The sequence below is a fragment of the Sorex fumeus genome, unplaced genomic scaffold, assembly GCF_029834395.1.
Source record: "Sorex fumeus unplaced genomic scaffold, SorFum_2.1 ptg000009l, whole genome shotgun sequence".
Taxonomy (NCBI): domain Eukaryota; kingdom Metazoa; phylum Chordata; class Mammalia; order Eulipotyphla; family Soricidae; genus Sorex; species Sorex fumeus.
Window position 1 is genome coordinate 21,532,868 of NW_026606066.1, and position 18,261 is coordinate 21,551,128.

The window sequence follows — 18,261 nt, forward strand, 5'->3', positions numbered from 1 at the left end:
TGTCAAGGTCATACATGAAAGTAACATTAGGGACAGGAAATAGTCATTGGAGGGGCCACGCTGACCCTAAAGGCCACTTTCCCTCACAACATGACCTTTGTCTTCAAAAGTAGCATAAGATCTTAACATCCGTGGAAAAATAAGAATGCAGTTGGTTCCAAGCAGCTATTGGGTTCAACAGTAGCTATGAGCAGCAAGTCACATGGTCTCCTCTACCTCCTCCTCCATCTCACCCAGAATCAAACTATCCTTTCTTTATGCCCACATTGTTCTTTACACTTGCATACAAATGTTCAATGCAATTATTTATTAGAGTCTTTTCTTTCCTAGAGAGATATTTTTGTAAGATTGGAGTAATATTGATTCACTAATTTAAGAAATTAGTGAGTATCTACGGTATGCTGAGCATTCTGTTAAGTGGTAATGATAGAACAATTGTGTAAATATGTAACTTTTGAGAGCTTATGTTCTCATGTGTGTTTGTGTGTGTGAGTGTGTAAAGTCAGAGGTCAATAAACAAATAGGTAAATAAAATACTCTTATTCCATGACTTAGGATGGGTTGACTTAACAATTTTTCAGCTTTACAATGACGTGAAAGCAATGTGCATTCAGTTAAGACTTCTACCTCAAATTCTGGATTAAGGTATTCTGCAAATGAATGCAGATAGAATCGTGAAGATGACAAAAGAGATCCTAGGCCTCTAAGTCTAAGGACCAGGAAGGATAGGAGTAAAAACAGTGTCATCAAAAGCATTCCTGTGGTAGGAGGAAAACCAGAAGAATGTGGGTTTGGAAAGTAAGAAAAGAAAGCATTTCAAAAAGCAGGATCTAAACAACTTGGCCACCTGCCACTGATAGAAATATACGGTAGGAGATAGGAGCTACTGATAGAGGAACAGAACTATGGCTTTAGCAGCATGGTGTCTCATGAGCGGTTCTGGGCAGCAGCAAGGACTAAATGTCTAAACTGAAATTCAAAAGGTGGGAAATTGGAAGCACATACACTGGCAGTTCCTTAAGCTTTTAAAAGGAAGGAGAGAAGAGGGCAGAAACTGGGACTGGGGTGTGAGGGAGTGTAAAGAAGGATGGGTTCACATGCCTTTTGGAAAGTTCAGTAGAACCTACTGGTAGAACCAGAAAGAAACTGAAAGACGGTGAGAAAAATGAATAAATCATACCCTACAGTCAGGCCCCCACAAGTTGTGATTCTCCAAACAACAAGCAAATGGATTGTGGGTGTGAAGGTGCTAAGGTTCCAGGTGCTAAAGGCAGAAATAATCATCCAAACAAGTGGGACAGTAGGGTTCTTGATTGATTTGCAAAGCCAAGTTGTGGTTTGGTGGAATTTGCTGAGGGGGGAGGGCTGGGTTCACACAGCACTGCAGGTGTTAGTACCTTCACGACCATGAAAAAATAACGGTGGAGGGCCCCGTCCCCCGTACGCATAGGACAGGACCTTGTTCCAAGAGAAGTGGGCCGTGGAACGTGCAGTAGCAGAACCAGGAGAGGCGGGAAGGTCAGAGATGCTAGAAAGACCGGTATGGGTAGAGGCAGATGATTCCTGCCAAAACACCCCAGTTCCTGATTTTCACGCAGCCTCTAGGCTGAACTTGACTCCCTCCTACTGCTTCTCCTTTGCACTTTACGGCCCCCACTTTCCCCCCCTCCCAATGCAGGGCTGGTGCTGAAGATTTGACTCCGGCCTCCCGCTGCCTCCCCAACGTCTGCAGGCACACTGGAAGCAGCCCGAGACCCCTGAAACTCTAGAGGGGCTGGAGTTTGCGTTCTGAGCATGTGCGAACAAGTCAGGGGAGCGGGGGCTCGCTTGGGGGGGATGGGGTGGGATGCGGGCCCCGCTGAGCGGCTCCGAGCGTGGAGCTAGAGCGCTGAGCGCGAGGGGCCGGCACGCCACTGCACAGCACCGCGCTCCGGTGCGCGCGGGGCGCAGCGGTGGCGCCCTCCCCGCCGGGCGTGGGCGAGCCGGCCGCGTGTGTCTCCTTGCTTGACGCGCTCGCCAGCCAATCAGGGCGCCGGGCCGGGCTGCCATGTGACGGGCGGGGCGGCCCCAGTGCCCGACGAGGCCAGAGGGAGGAGAGAACCGGGGCTCGCCGCGAGCCTTCAAGAGCAGCGGCCGCGGCGGAGGCGGAGGCGGCGGCGGCGGCGGCGGCGGCGGCGGCGGCGGCTGCCCGGGCACGGTCCATCCGCGCGCGCATCCCTCGGGCACCCTGAGCAGCGGAGAGCTGGGCGGGCCGCGGGGGCCGCAGGACAGGAGTGGACAAAGCAAGATGGCAGGGATCTTAGCCTGGTTCTGGAACGAGAGGTTCTGGCTCCCGCACAATGTCACCTGGGCGGACCTGAAGAACACGGATGAAGCCACCTTCCCGCAGGCGGAGGACCTCTACCTCGCCTTCCCGCTGGCCTTCTGCATCTTCATGGTGCGGCTCATCTTCGAGAGGTAAGAAGGGTTGTGCACCCGTCCCCTCCCCCTCCACACACGCGCGCACACACGCACACGCGCGCATACACACACACACACACACACACTCGCGCGCACACGCACACTAGCGTGCTCTGTGGCGCACGGCCCCTCGCCCCCAGTCCTCGCCCCCCACCCTTTGTGTGCGGGCAGGGCTGCCCGAGCCCTCGCTGCGGCTGCTATTCTGGGCGGCCGAGAGGGGCTGGTTGGCCGACGGATTTCCTCCCGGGTGCCGGGGAGGGGCCGCCGAGCCTCGGGGAGCCTCCCGCACGCCTCCCGTGCTGGCCGGGTCCCCGCGGCAGGCGCTGGGTGAACAAAGGTGAGCGGGACGTGCAGCCCTCGGCGGGGCTCGCTCCTCTGCACCCGGCGGCCGCGCGCCCTGGCCGGCTCCCCGCTGCCCTGCCCGGCTCGCTTCCACCCACCTGACAGCCCAGCAACGTTCGGGACGGACGCGCGTCCGGGACGGCGGAGGACCTGCGCCCCCTTCCGACCCCGGCACCCCGGCGCGGCGCGCGGATGGTGGGGACTGTGCTGGGGAAGAAGTCGCCGGGGACGCCGTGGCCTCGCGCTGCGCTTGGCTTTAGCATCGGTATTACAAAGTAACAGTCAGGCCCGGGGAAATGGGTGACGGTAGTTCGTGGAGGAGGTCGCGGCGCCCCAGGCCAGTAGCGGTTTCTGGGCGAGAGGAGAGGCGGACTGCACAGGCTGTAAGACGGTGGTATTCAATGCATCGATGCTCCCCAGGAATAAACGAACTTTTTGCTACCAAGGCGCACATGAATTTGGGGGAAAGAATCGTAATAGTGTGTTGGAGAGCTCGGATTTGGTTGGGCAGTTCCGTTGTGACACGCACGAACTTGTATTTCTCTCATTGAGTTCTCTAGTCACTAAACTCGATTAGCCTGCCACGCATTCCGTCTGAGTGCTGCTGAAAACAAAACCAGGGCAACAGCGCACACTGGTTGGTGTCTTTCTCAACTGAGAACCTCTCCTCGTCTCCACCCCCCTCACCCCCATCAGAAAGGCAGAATGTCTCAGGTGCCAGAGTCTAGACCTCATTCCTCCTTACCTTTCCACCTCGCTTGCTCAGTTACTTTGACTGCCCTTTCTGCTGGTCTGATTCCACTATGAAGGATGGCCGAATCTGTCTTTTGTGTGGTTTGTTGCTGGAAATGGCAACAAAGCTTCATGGGAACAAAAAAGTCTCTTTTGTTTAAGAAAGGTGTATTATTCAATGGGCAATATTGTTGCTTGAGAACTAAGTCAGCTGTTCACACGCAGAGACTGACGTGCCCAGAGGAACAGATTTAAAGATCTATTTTAAAATGATTGGAATCTAGCACAGAGACGTCATTGATCCTATCCAGCCTGCGCTCGCAGACTCACTGTGAAAAAGTGGGTGTGTCTGCAGGTTTAGAGTTGTTTCTAGAGCAAATGTTTACTTACAGAAAAGAGGACTCATGGCTACCCTTGCAACCTCTCCAAAGAGAGCCTGTTAGGAACATCAGGCGGCTCTATCTTCACACATGCTAGGGGCTCCCTGCACAGCTGATCAGTGACACCTAATTAATTTGGGCTGGTAAGTTCTGGCTAGACTCACATCTACCTCCCAGTGCCTTTGAAAGAGACACATAGTTTTATGTCTTGAAAGCAAAAGCATGTCAAGCCAATGACCTGTTTGCAGAAAACAGCATTTTCCTGATAGTCTTCTGTGTTGATTCCAGGCTACTCATTAGCTTGGGAAAAAAAATGTATTTATTGGCAATTGGAGACCATGTTTGTACTAAATTCTCTGTCTTAACTTAAAAAAAAAACTAATGGAATAGTTAAAAACTGAAAGTTAATTTTTTTTTATTCCTGAGAATTTTTCTTCCTTAATACAATTCCAGGACTTGATGGCATTGGACACAGTCAGCTCCTTACAACTATGTCTTCATACCGATATGTAGAGAGTTGGTCAGTTTCTTTCAAGTCATTGAACCAAGTAGAAATGATTTAATGCTGTATATAGAAAGTGAAAGTTAATGGTTAATTTTTAGAATAATAATCCAGTCTGGCTCAGGTACCAGTGATTGCTTCTGACTTTTGGAAAAGTGTCTTATTTTTTTCTATAGTAGTGACAGCTTTGTTAGTCACTCAGAGTTTCAGACCCCGAGTCTTTGAAAATCTTAGGGTGTTATATACAGAATGAAAAATTCCTCTTGTTTCTCCTTTTCTCAAATGACACATTCTGGCAGCCAACCTATGATCTTCATCTCAGTAGCATCATTAGTCAAGGGCTTGAATCAATACAGCTGAACCAGCCAATATTATTATTGGTCCAGCTTTCACTTTCAGTACCCTGCTGACATGTTGTGCATTAATCTTTTTCTTTTGTGATGTTCTGTAATATATAGCATAATTTTAAAAAGCTTCTTATGAATCCCTTTGTTAATGAATGCTTTGCAGCAGGAATAATTCCCTCTGGATTCTATTCCTTTTCTGCCCCTTTTTGGGGAGGCATGGAGTTCTCAATTTTTTTCAGAATGGAGAACACATCTACACAATGACTAATTATCCAGGAATTTAATTTCTGCTGATTGAGATCTATTGAGGCTAAAATTGTGAATTTGAATGCCTTTTCAGTCTTAGTGTGTATTTCCTTATAAAGAGAAATATGAAAGGATTAGCTTAATTGGTCTTTGCCCAATTGAGCAATCCTGTCTTTTTGTTTTCACGGCAGTCTTGGAGTACGAACAGTGGGGCTACTGGTGGTCAGAGCAGTGCCAAGAGTTAGTACCATATGGATGCCCAGCATGGCTGGTAGCATAAATCCAGTAACTTTAGACAAAGTCTGTAAATAACCAAAAGGGCTTTTAGCCCACCCTTTATATTATATCTCCACCTAGAGACAGGAAGATAATAATTGATTGACAGAGGAAAATATCTGAAAATTATTTAAAAATTTAAATTTAAAATATTTAATAAAACCTTGTTTTCTAGGATGAAAGTTGTAGTGTTAATCATTTTGCTGTTGGTTTGATAAAAATAAAATATTTAATAATAAAACATTCATTATCTGTTTATGAATATTCTTAAAATAGTGCCTGTTTGGATTCAGTAGGTCATTCTCTGACTTTATAATAATAAATGCTTCTTCCAGGCTCACTTTTTCAAAAATATATATTGTTGTGGTATTCAAAATATGGAGTTTAAATTTTTACTAAATTTCTACTTGTCAATAAAAATCCTTCTTATACTTTATAAAAAGTAGTGTCAATGCATTTTCTCCCTCGTGTGATCAGTGGAGAGATGCATAAAGTATTAATGAGAGTCAGGATGTTCATGTTCTAATCAGATTTGCCCCAACTAGGGACAATCACATAATTTCTGTCTGAAATATATATATATATATTTTTTTTTAATCAATGCCATGAATCAGTTACATCTGTAATCTTTCACTAGTTTCTTTCATCCTCCCAATTCTTTGATTCCTGTAGGTCTTTGTGTATTTTCTTTTTGTCATGAAATGTTGAAACTAGAAAAGGGAATATTTTGGTTTTTGCTCTTCAGTAAGACTTGGTATCACTTATGTGGCTGGATAAGGACTGAGAGCTCTGACTCCCTGATCCTAGACTGTGTGAAGATTATCTTCACTTAGGACAACGACAACTATCTTGATGGATCATATGCTAAAGACTTAGTGTTAGACACAATTAGGAACCACCCTCTCAGGAAAAGTGAAGGAGAGAGAGACAGAAAGTGGAAAGCTGGGATGGACAATGTGAGCCGGTATTCTTGGTGGTTAGAGGAGCTGGAGTGAGTGATTTCTAGGAAGTGGGAATGTCAGTTGAGATTCATTACTGAGGGATATTATAATTATCTTGTGAAGAAAAGACTTGATATCATACACATAATATATACATTTACTGAACATAAATATTAGTTTGCAATACGATGTTGGTATTATATCATTAGATATATTTTAACTGGTACATAGATTGAAGATGTATATCCCTTTGAAACTCCTAAATTGCAATCCTTAATCCTCAAGGTGATGTTATTAGGAGGTGAGACTTTCAGAAGGGGCTTAGATAATGAGGTTGGAGAATTCACAAATAGGATTAGTGATTAGTGCTCACTGTAAAAGGCCCCAGAGAGCTCCCTTGGGGACCTTTCACCCTTATGAGACTCACTGAAAAAGACGATTGACTGTGAGCAAGGAAGAGTGTCCTCACCAGGTGCCAGATGTGCTGGCTTCTTGATGATGAACTCAGAATCCAGCATTTGAGAAATTGATTTGTTTGTTTATAAGCCACCTAGTTTATGGGGTTTTGTTTGTTTGTTTTGGAGCCACACCTGATTGTACTTAGAGCTTTCTCCTGGCTTTGTGCTCAGAAATCACTCCTGGCAAGGTCTGATAGACCATATGTGGAGCTGGGGATCAGACCTAATTTGGTTGCATGCAAGGCAAGCACTCTACCTGCTGAACTATCTCTCTCTCTCTCTCTCTCTCTGTCATTGCACTCGAGTGGCCTAAGCCAGGAATTTTGAGAACAACTTGCATACAAACTCTGCTTTTCTCAATTAGTCTTAAATTTTTAACTCTATACTTGTATCTGTTTCATTTATTTAAAAACAGTGTAATTCAGATGAAAACTATGGCCTCTTGCTTTGCCAGAGACTGGTGTAAGAGAGTTGGGTTCAGACCAGAGGTAGCCTCCTCCAGTTTCCGATTGGATTAGGAAAATTGAATTACAATGGGTGTTTTGTTGGAAAACTGAAATCAAAGGGATGGTATTCTTTGCAGAACCTAAGTGAGGCTATCTTTTCTCAAAAAATAAAGGTTTGCATTTACAGGGTGCAATAGCTTAGCTATTTGTAATAGGTTGATTTATGGATAAAGGCATATCATTACTCTTAATGGACAGTACCTCAGACCGATGGGGAAGGCACTGAGATCTTTCAGTGATCACAGATGATTTTATGTCATCAAGGCCTAATGAAATGAACACCTTGACTTTAGTTATCACTTTTCTGCTGAAAGTATCTGAATCCTCTGTTGTTAGGTTAATTTCATTTTTTCCCTCTCTCTTGGATTCCAGTTTGTGAGTTATTTCAGAAGTGGTTTGGCTACTGTTATGAAGCAGGGAGTTTTTCCTGAATTTTTTCCACCAGCAAACTATGAATTTCTTTTCTTTTTTTTTTACTCCCATGGGGTGATGTTGGGGCATTCCTAGCAGTGCCTGGGGCCATCACGACTCCACTGGCAGTTGCTTAAAAGGCTCCATAGTGCCTGGGATAGAACCTGTGGCCCCATGGTGCCAGGCATGTTTTCCAGCCCATTGAACCATTATGAGACCCCTAGGAAATGCATCTGCATCAAGCCTTTCTCACTTGATAATTGTTTCTTATGGATATAAATTGCCAAGTTGGTGCCCCAAAAGTGTATATCCGGTTGTAATTTCTTATCAACATGCAATCTATTACTATTCAAGGAAATTTTTGCTTTGACTCTTGAAAAAATGATGCTGGTTTCATACATATAAAATATTTGTGATAAAGTTATTTCAAACATGAATATTTCTATTTCAGTTTTTTTTTTGGCGAATTCACATATGTTTTCCTACTGGGAGAGCTCTTCTAAGAACACTAAAGTTGGAAAGTGTTCTTTAAATTTTCTTTCCATTTTATTCCACTGGGATCACTCCTGATGGTGGAGCGGGCGTGGGGTGGGGGAAGAGGGGGGGGAAAGAGAGAGAGAGAGAGAGAGAGAGAGAGAGAAGGATAGAGAGAAAGAGAGAGAGAAGGAGACAGGGAGGGAGAAGGAGAGAGAGAGGGAAGGAAGAAGGAAGGGAGGGAGGGAGCGAGAGAAAGAGAGGAGTTTGGGGTAGGAGAAAAACTGGGAACTTTCATTGCTGGTGGGAAATGTACACTGGTGAGGGGATCAGCGTTGGAACATAGCACTGAAACCCAATCATGAGGAATGTTGTAACTGTGTATCTCACTATGATTCTATTTAAAAAAAATTAAAAAACAATTTAATGGGAACTGAAACACTAGTATAGTCAGTAAAGCCCTTACCTTGCATGTAGTCAACCTGTATCCAACCTTCAGGCTAAACATCTGGTCCCCAGAGTGATGGATGGCAGGAGTGACTCTGAGCACAGAATGAGGAATAATGCCCATTGGCACTGTCAGATGTGTCCACAGCTTCCTCCCTCCTCAGAAAAAAAAAGGACTTAATAATCAAGTTCAGTTAAAAAAGGAAAAGAAAAATTAAAAAATTCTGCTGTTGATACAGGGAACTTAGATCTTTATCTGTTGGTATAGGAATGTATGATCATACACTGCCATGGAAAATTTTATAGAATCTCTAAAAAATATTAAAGATAGAAAAACTGTATCCAGCTATGCTGCTTCTGGCATGTGTGTGTGTGGTTTTTTTTTTGTTTTATTTTTCTTTTTGGGTCACACCCTGCGATGCTCAGGGCTTACTCCTGACTCTGCTCTCAGGAATTACCCCTGACGGTGCTCAGGGGACCATATGGAATGCTGGGAGTCGAACCCAGGTTGGCTGTGTGCAAGGCAAATGCCCTACCCGCTGTGCTATCTCACCAGCTCCCCTGGCATGTGTTTTTAAAAGAATGAAAAGAAGGGTCTTAAAGAGATGTTTATGCACTGAGATTCATAGCAACTTTATCGACAACAGCTGAAAACTGGAAACTTGTGTCTGGAGATATATGAGTTGGTAAATAAAATGTGGGACACACCTATAGTAGAATATTATTGAGTCCTTATTAAAAAGAAATTCTGACACATTTTGACATAGAAGGACCTTGAGGATAGTATGCTCAGAACACAAATAGATAACTATTGTATGATTGTTGCAATACCTAAAGTAGTCCTGTTCCTAGAAACATAAAAAATTTCTAGGGGCTGGTGGTGATTTCCTAGGGGCTACAGGAAGGAAAAAATAGGGATATTTCTGTGGGTAAGGTTTCAGCTTTGCAGGATGAAGAGAGTTCATCTTTACCTGGGGATGGATGGTGGCAACCTGCTCAGCTCTGTGAGTGCGCTCAGTGCCACTGTTCTGCATACTTGAAATGTTTGAGAGCAAATTCTGTTATGTGTGTTTTATAACTTACAGAATAATAATAAAAATGTAAAATTCATTGACAAAAAAATAGTCACTAGAAAGAACCAGTTTCATTTTCTAGGCCTTTGAGTTTTCTGGTTAGGAGTCAGTTGTCACAGTCCTCTGATCTCAGTTCTATCACGCACTATTTGCTTGTTTTGAAATGTGTAAAATGTGTATGTCCCTTAGGGTTTAAGGAGAGTGTCCTGTCACCGCCCCCAATCAACCCCTTCCCCATCACCTCCAAAGCATGGAAGGACGACCGAGTATCAAAACCATTTAAGTATTCTGGGCCTTATTTTTTTTTTAATTCACTTCAATAAAACGTCTTCTATCAGTCCAGTTTTTAAGATGGTTGTTTGATGTAGGTAAATTGTCATATGTAAAACAGGAGAGGAGAGCCTCCCTAGAAAACATGTCATCTAGTTTCAGAGGCTCCCAGGGATTAAAGTAAAAGCATCCTAGTGAGCTCACAGTTTCTTTAAGATAAACCAGGATAATAGGATACAATTCTTGTAAAGCCCATAGACTAGGCCACACATAGATGCTAGAAGAGTCAAATTTTGGGTGAGAGTTCATCTCCAGCCCCGATTCTTATAGACCAATATAATTTTGCATGCATTTTGGAAGCAAGAGGTTTAGATATTTGAAAATTGGAACATGATTTTATTTAAATGCTTTGTACTGTACCATAACTGCAAGCATTACAGGTGCATTTGAATCAAAAGGAGGTTTTAGGGTTTGTCCTTTGGAGATGGTCACTGAAATAGCATAGCTCTCTAGTTCACAGATGAGAATATTTGGGGTAGTTTTTTGTTTTGTTTCTATATGGTGCATTTTTGTTTTGTTTCTCTTTTCCTCACTACTAGCCTTTAAGATGGATTTCTCTTGGACCACTCCTGCTTCCTAGTCCTGCTTTTGCTTTTGCTAATTCAGAACTGGATTGCAGAGATTGGCATTGGGAGAGGTGGGGTTGGAGTAGCACAGATGGTTTTCATGGCCAGAAGCATGCATTCCTTTACTAGATAGTCTTTTTCACACAGTGACCCAGGAATAGTATTTGTCACTTGCCAGTGTCTACATAAATGTCACATCTTATCATCATGGTTTTCAAGTTACAGAACTATTGTTGCTGACCTCAAACTGTGATTTGGATTCTTTTTCTCCTTCCTTTCCTTTCTCTTTTTCCTCCCTTCACTCTATCCTGTCTCTTGATTTTTCTCATTTCTTCTCTCTTGTTTTGCCCTCCCTCTCTTTCTCCTTCTCTTCTTCCTTTTTATCATTGTTAAAGAGGAGTCTTGAGAACAGGGGAGACCTACGGTGGGGTGGGGAATAGGCTAGGAAAAAACCATTTAAAATTTTATCCAGGGACACAGTTTGGCAAGTATCACAGTAAAGGCTGCCAACCAGTCTAAGTGGCACTATAGATCTTGTCTTAATAGATCACCATTTCAAAGTAAAGTGACTTGGTTTAAGCAGAGGGGCTGTTTTGGACACAATAGCTTGAGAGAAGGAAAATTGAGAACCAAGTAATCAGTCACTTAGGCATTCTGGAGATTAAGAGAATATAAGGGCTTTGTGTGTTGGTGTATCTTTGTACGCATGGTAGATTCAAGGGTGACAGTGCATTTCAGTTATGTCACTGTATTTTTATGTTTATTGCAATTAATTAGAAATGTAGGGGCTGGAGAAATAGCACAGCAGGTAGGGTGTTTGCCTTGTACATAACCGATCCAGGTTCAATTCCCAGCATCCCATATAGTCCCCGGAGCACTGCCAGGAGTAGTTCCTGAGTGCATGATCCAGGAGTAACCCCTGTAAATCACCGGGTGTGACCCAAAAAGCAAAAAAGGAAAAAAAAGCAAGAAAAAAATAAAGAAATGTATATTCCTAACCAGAATTAAAAGGAAAATAGGCGAAATTAGATGTGTTGTTGTGAAGATTGCCCTCACTTCTAAATGGGAAATATACTTACTTTGTGATGTTGGAAGATTGAAGTTTGGAGTGTTTTGAGTAAACTCAGTAAAAACTGGATTTTATGAATACACGTTTACTCTGGTACCACACACAGTCCCCTGAGCACTGTTAGGAGCCATCCTGAGCATAGTCAGGAGTAAGCTTTGCGATCACCAGGTTATGGCCCCAAACTAATATTCCCTCCCCAAAGAATATACTTTATATAAAAATAATTTGTACCTTACAGACTAGCTTATAGTTTGGTGTCTACTTGAGAAATAATATTCTGTCATGTGTTGTTGGTATGTTGGGTGTGCGGCTGGGAACGGGTGTGTGTGGGGGGAGGGGGAGTGGGGTTGGGAAAGAAGGACAGAGAAGATCAGTTTGTGGAGGCAGTAGGACCTGTTTATATATGTGATCCTGGAGGGTTTACTTGTTCTGTTGAAAAGTAAATATTTAGAGTTTTAGGCAGGCATGGGAGCCCCAATTTCTTTAGCACTCAGTTTGTTTAGGGAGGAGAATGCTTCTAAGCCTTTTCTTCTCAACTGATCATTGTCATGTGGACAGCGTACCAGAGATGAGCTTGCATTTTGTGGCGCAGAATTTTTTTTTTCTTTTTGGGTCACACCTAGCGATACACAGGGATTACACCTGGCTCTGCACTCAGGAATTACCCCTGGCGGTGCGCAGGGAACCATAAGGGATGCTGGGAACCGAACCCGGGTCAGCCACGTGCAAGGCGAACACCCTACCCGCTGTGCTATCACTCCAGCCCCCAGTGGCACAGAATTACTTTTAGTGGTGGAATTTTAGAGAGATGAGGGGGCAGTTTTACATTCACAGCCTGAAATTCTCTCAGGAGGCTGTTCCTTTGGGGAAGTCTCTGGAAGGTGGTCTTCCAGTGGATAGTTTTCCCAGGCTGCCTCCTTTCTGTGGCTAAATGACATATTCTAGCTTATCTCCCTCCACTGTCTGGACCACAGTGCTTTTATTGAATAGAGTCTAAAGAGAAAATTGATTAGGTGTTTAACCACTGATAATTCCACATATCAAATTCACCCCCGTTTTTTTCTTTTTGGTTTTTGGGTCACATCTGGCGGTACACAGGGGTTACTCCTGCTCTGCACTCAGAAATTACTCCTGGCAGTGCTCGGGGGACCAGATGGGATGCTGGGAATCAAACCCGGGTTGACTGCGTCAAGGCAAATGCCCTACCCACTGTACTATTGCTCCAGCTCCACAAATTCACCATTTTTAATGTAAGACCTGGGCAGAATCTGAGCCCTTCTGCTTAGTTGCTACAGGTGCAACAATCTCATTTCTCCAGGCTGTTTTCATATAAAACCCATAGAGCTGCTGTGAAGAGTAAATACAATACACACATTTAGAGAAATGCCTAAACTCAATACATGAGTTTAGGGAAATGTCTAGTCAGCAGGTGTATGATTACTTGCTTTTTAGGTTGATACAACACACGCACAGTCTTTTTCTGATTGTATGTTAAAATCCTGAGTTAATATTTTGTTGTTGTTCAGATTTTGGACCACACTTGGTGCCCAGGGGCCACTCCTGGGGGATCGATCATGCAGTGCTGGGAATCAAACCCAGGCCTCCTGCATACAGAGCATGTGTACAGACTATCTCTATGGCCCTAGAACCCTGATATTTAGAAATGACATCGTCCCATTACATTTCTGAAGCATGTTGTCAATATTAATTAGATCACAAATGTGGAATAGGCCTTATTATTGCTTTTTCCTTGTTGGGGCTGTCTGTGTGATCATTAGCTTTATTTTCTTGATTATCCACATTTCTGCTTTCTTGACAATCCACTTTTCCACTCTCTCTCTTTCCCAGGAAAATTCTGATTCTGTTCTAGCCAGCAGAAAATAACCCTAGCAGCTTAGTGAAGATTGGACCTTATCAACCTCATTCTTCTCTAATATTCTTTGCTAAGATTGTATAGTTATACTGAGATAGCACAGATTTTTTTTCTGATAAAAACCTTATAAAAAAAGAAAAACTTTAATTGATTTCTTTCAAAATGTTAGACCTTATCTTATTTTGATGGTTAATTTTTTTTGGGGGGGGGACTCGAGAAATAGCATAGAAGGATTACTTTGCTTGTCTTTCATGCAGACTACCCTGGTTCAGCACCCAGCATTGTATATGGTTCCTTGAGCACAACCAGGAGTAATTCCTGAGCATAGATCCAGGAGTAAGTGTTCTGAGCACAACTGGGTGATCCTTGTGCCTCTTGAGCACCGCTTGGGAGGATCCACCTCTTTGATGTAAGAAAAAATTAATTCTGTTTGGTGGCATTGGAATAATATTTATAATGATTCAAACATTCAGAATTAGCTAGAAGTGATACCTTTTTTTTCCTTAATGGAAAATAAATCACACCAAAAAATATGGACTTCTTTGATATGGCTAACCTAGCCTGACCAGATTAGTTCAGAAAGGATTGCATCTGCTTTCAACTGTGTGCACTTCCCAGCTCTTAAACATATTCAAAGTTGCCTGTTGGGTGAATGATTGAACAAGTCTGTTAATATTTTTAGGCATCAGTGGTGCATAGGATGATCAAATATGACACTTTATGGTGGTTGTCTTTTATATGTGAAAATAAAGCAACAATGGAACCATTATGTAGTGGAAAAACATTTTACCCCAAACTGCCTCTTTTAAAAATCAGTAATAGTTTAACACAGCTATTTAGAAAGGAAATTTAAATCTTGTTCATTCAAAGTATGTGACCTTTTTTTTCATATAGAGATTCAAAATACATGTCATGTGTGAAACATAGGGAGCAAACTAGTTTGGGGAAAGGTGAGGGAACCTTTGGCCCAAGTGCGTGCAGTCAGAGGTGTTTTATCAGTAGAAGAGTTTAAAATATAATGACATTCACTAGAGATTGTCTGCTTTTTATTAGTAGCTCACGAAGCCTGTTCTAATCATATAATTGGTAGAGTGAAAAAAGCCCCTTCCCCACTAAAGTCTGATCCTCCTCCCAATCTGCACCCTCACCGTCTGGAAAGACACTTGGTGGATGCTGTTGTAGGTGACAGATGAGCAGAAGACCACACTGAAAAAAGCTGCCATAGTTCACAGTCTCCGCCTCTCTGTGTCTGATTCTGGACCCTGAAGCCTGTAGAATGGAGTGACTTCCCTTTGCCACCCTCACAGGTGCTGGCAGAACTTGGCCGCTCATGGAAGCCCTGCAGTGCCAAGGTAGAGTGGTCAACTGCTCCCGTTTATCTGGGACTGTCCAGAAAACACCTCAGTCCAGGGAAAACGGAGCAGTCGGTCACCCCACCTGATTGCTCACCCTGTTAAACGTTTGTTGGATTTGTGCCTTACCAGGAGTGATTTTTGCACTATAAATGTGGATGATCTCTGGATAAAGAAGTTGTGGTACATATATACAGAAATACTACTCAGCTATTAGGGAAAAAAAAAAAAAGAAATCCTGTCATTCTGTAGGTGGAACTGGAGGGAGGGGTGGGTCATGCTACTTAAATAAGTCAAGGAGAAAGACACACCGAATGATCTGAGTCACGTGGTATGTAAAACAAAGTGAGGGGTGAACCCTCAGACTCTGATTATAGAAAAAAGTTAGAGGGTGGTGGCAGAGGTGTGTGTATATATGTGGCTGGGTGGTGGGGGGGGGGATCAAGGGGGGCAGGGAGCTGAGAAGCTCCAGTGGAATGTGGAGGAAGGTTGTTATTTGTTATTGGTACTTTGGTGGTGAGCTTAGTAAAATAACATTGTACTCCTAAAACCTAACTATTTACATTCTTGTTATCTCAATAAAAGAATAAATAAATAAATGGCTGCTAGCCTCTCTGCCTCTCCCTGAAAGTGAATGAGGGTGAGAGTGGTTGTGTGAAGCAGCTTCCTGGTGATTGAGGTGTAGTCTTTATACTATTTTTCAGGCCTCCCTTCTCCGCCTCCAATTTTTATTGTGACGTTGTGATTTAGAATATTGTTAATCATAGAGTTTCATGCATACAATGCTCCAAGCCCACACCCTTCATCAGAGTGTTAGGTCCTTTAAAAAATAAAATGATTAAAGAGATCGCCAATTAAGTGCAGATATTCAGGGCCAGAACAGTGGGTTGGGGTGAGCACCATTATCCTGAATTACTGAGACCCATATATAGTTTCGTTTTCCTCCTTCTATGCTCTGGCTCCTGTTAAGAAACCACACATAAATGGCTGCTTGCAGAATTGTAAAGGGATTGGGGACAGACTCAAAATAGACAAGACAGGTGGTGGTTGTTAACTAGCAGTTATATCTAAGGCGTGTTCAGGCAGTCAAGTGGTTTTCTATGTGTGTATTTTGTGTTCATGGTTTTGTTGCATTTTACAATGTGGAACGCTTCCCTTTGCTGGTGTTAGGTATCTGTGGTTTATTTGAAAGAACTGGGCTCCCAAAATAAATATCGCGGTGAACTTATGTATCATAGAGTTGAATGAGTGAAGTACTAGAGAATTCCCGTTGCCTTGGCATTGCCTCCCTTCCTGTAGCTTGAGCTGCAGATATGTAAGCAGGCACACAGTCCCGCCAGTGTCAGCTCCTGTGTTCTGTTCCCTGTGTCCAGTCATTTTGGCTCAGAGTCAACTACTTTATGATGGGCAGAGGGCAGCTAATCATCAATTCAAGACTCGTCGCTGCTTATCACTTCCTTGACCAGCTGGACGGATTTTGCTTGGCACGTTCACATCCTCTATTTATACTCCCTCTGGCAAAGATCTTTCTCCACAGGCAGGATAGTCTGGAAAAGTGGACTCTCCTGCTCAAGTGACCTTTTGGTCCTTGGTTACCTGCTATTTTATCGTTACTCATATTTCCCAGTTGGCCACGTGCACTTAGGATAGGTACTAAGAACTAACCTCTCACATGTTGCTAATTTACAGTTTTGACTATTTAAAAAATCCTGTCATGAATAGTATAAAATCTTATTATTTCTCTTTTCATGAATAAATTCATGGTCTTAGGCATTAACTTTCTGGTCTAAAAACCTTGGATATACTAAACAAGCTTTAAAAGTTAGTAGTTGATACACAGAGTTTCCCCACTATCATAAATTGAAATGCTCCTTTTTGATGTGAGTTGGTAGGTTCATTTTTGGGTCGGAAGCACAAAATTATTTTTTTTTATGAATGGATGGTAACCATGATTCTGACCAAAAAATAAATAAGTAAATAATTGACCTGTCAAGTTTATCAAAAAGCAACATCTAATATTTGGATTGCAGGGGAAGCCTTTATATATTCTTCCTGAAATTTTAATGCTTTTTTATGTAGGAGTACTGCTATTTATTCAGCCACTGATTAGCTGATTGAATTGTGCATGAACTCCACCTTACTTTTTTTTTCATTTTTTATAATTTTATTTATTGAATCACCATGAGAGCAGTTACAAAGCTTTTGGGTCTAAGTCTCAGTCATACAATGAAACACCCGTACCTTCACCAGTGCCCATTCTCCACCCTCAACAACCACAGAATACCCCCATCTCACACCCTCCCCCTACCTGTGGGGCAGATGATTTCAACAGTACTCTCTCTCTACTTTGATCACATTCAATATTTTGACGCCAGAACACCATTATTATTTGAGATTTTACCCCAACACTCAGATCTGCTGAAAAGGCAACTATAGACAATTTGTTTTCTATTGCTGGTTATGAATAACATATGATGTCGCGTGGCTGCAGTAGTGGCTGCGTGACTTTGAAGTTCTGAAATTTTAACACTTAAATCTGGAGGGATTTCTGCCAAAACCTGCTGGGTTCTGAGATTTGCTCCTGAGTCTCTGGGAGCATGGTCATTAAGCAGCTTGATCAGGAGCCAGAAAGGCCATTCGTGGATGATGACTTGGGGTCTTGTTGGGGTGGGGAGGACAGGACCAGCTCCACCCCTATCCTGTGAGGCTCAAAATGTCTCGTCACTGTGGTCCCAAACCTGATTGTCTAATGGCCTCTGGAGAAAGATGGCCACCAAGCCGCTAGGAGGAAGCAGGTGGAGGGACAACACCCTTCCCCCCCTGGAGTGGCCCGGCGACAGTAACCTACTGTGGGGTCCGGACGCATTTCTGCCAAAAATCGCAGGGTTTTGAGATTTGTTTCTGAGTCTCTGGGATCATGGCCGTTAAGCAGCTTGATCAGGAGCCACAGAGGCCGTTTGTGGGCGATGACTTGGGGTCTTGTTGGGTTGGGGAGGACAGGACCGACTCCACCCTCATCCCGTGAGGCCCAAAATGTCTTGTCACTGCGGGCCCAAACCTGACTGTCCAATAGCCTGTGGAGGATGACGGCCACCGAGCCGCCAGGGGGAAGCAGGCGGAGGGACAAATGCTTTTATCTACACAGAAACACATATGTAGAGAAAAAGAGAGAGAGAGAGAGACAGACAGAGACATAAAGACATAAAGAAAGATTAAGAATGTGAATGTTAAACTTTGAGTCCTATTCTGAAATTCTAATTTCAGAATTTTAACCCATTTAACATGTCTTTGGTTTTTTTCATACATCATGTGCTATTTCCCTGTAAATTTATTTGAAATAATGCTGAACATTCTTTTGATTTGTTTGGTAGTCACACTTCAGGTTTTTCTCAGAGGACCAGGCTTGCAGTGCTCGAAGGATCCTGTGGTGACAGGGATTGAACTTCACCTCCACATGCAAACCATGAGCTCCAGCA

At 43.3% G+C, this 18,261-nt stretch overlaps 1 protein-coding gene across 1 annotated transcript in view; it reads left to right on the forward strand.

The window, feature by feature from the left end:
* Positions 1-2,116: 2,116 nt before the first annotated feature.
* CERS6 (ceramide synthase 6) overlaps positions 2,117-18,261 on the forward strand; it is a 350,871-nt gene continuing 334,726 nt past the window's right edge. Inside the window, exon 1 of the mRNA XM_056110252.1 lies at positions 2,117-2,457. Coding sequence (XP_055966227.1) covers positions 2,288-2,457 — 170 coding nt within the window. The 5' untranslated portion in view covers positions 2,117-2,287. The remainder of the gene's footprint in view (positions 2,458-18,261) is intronic.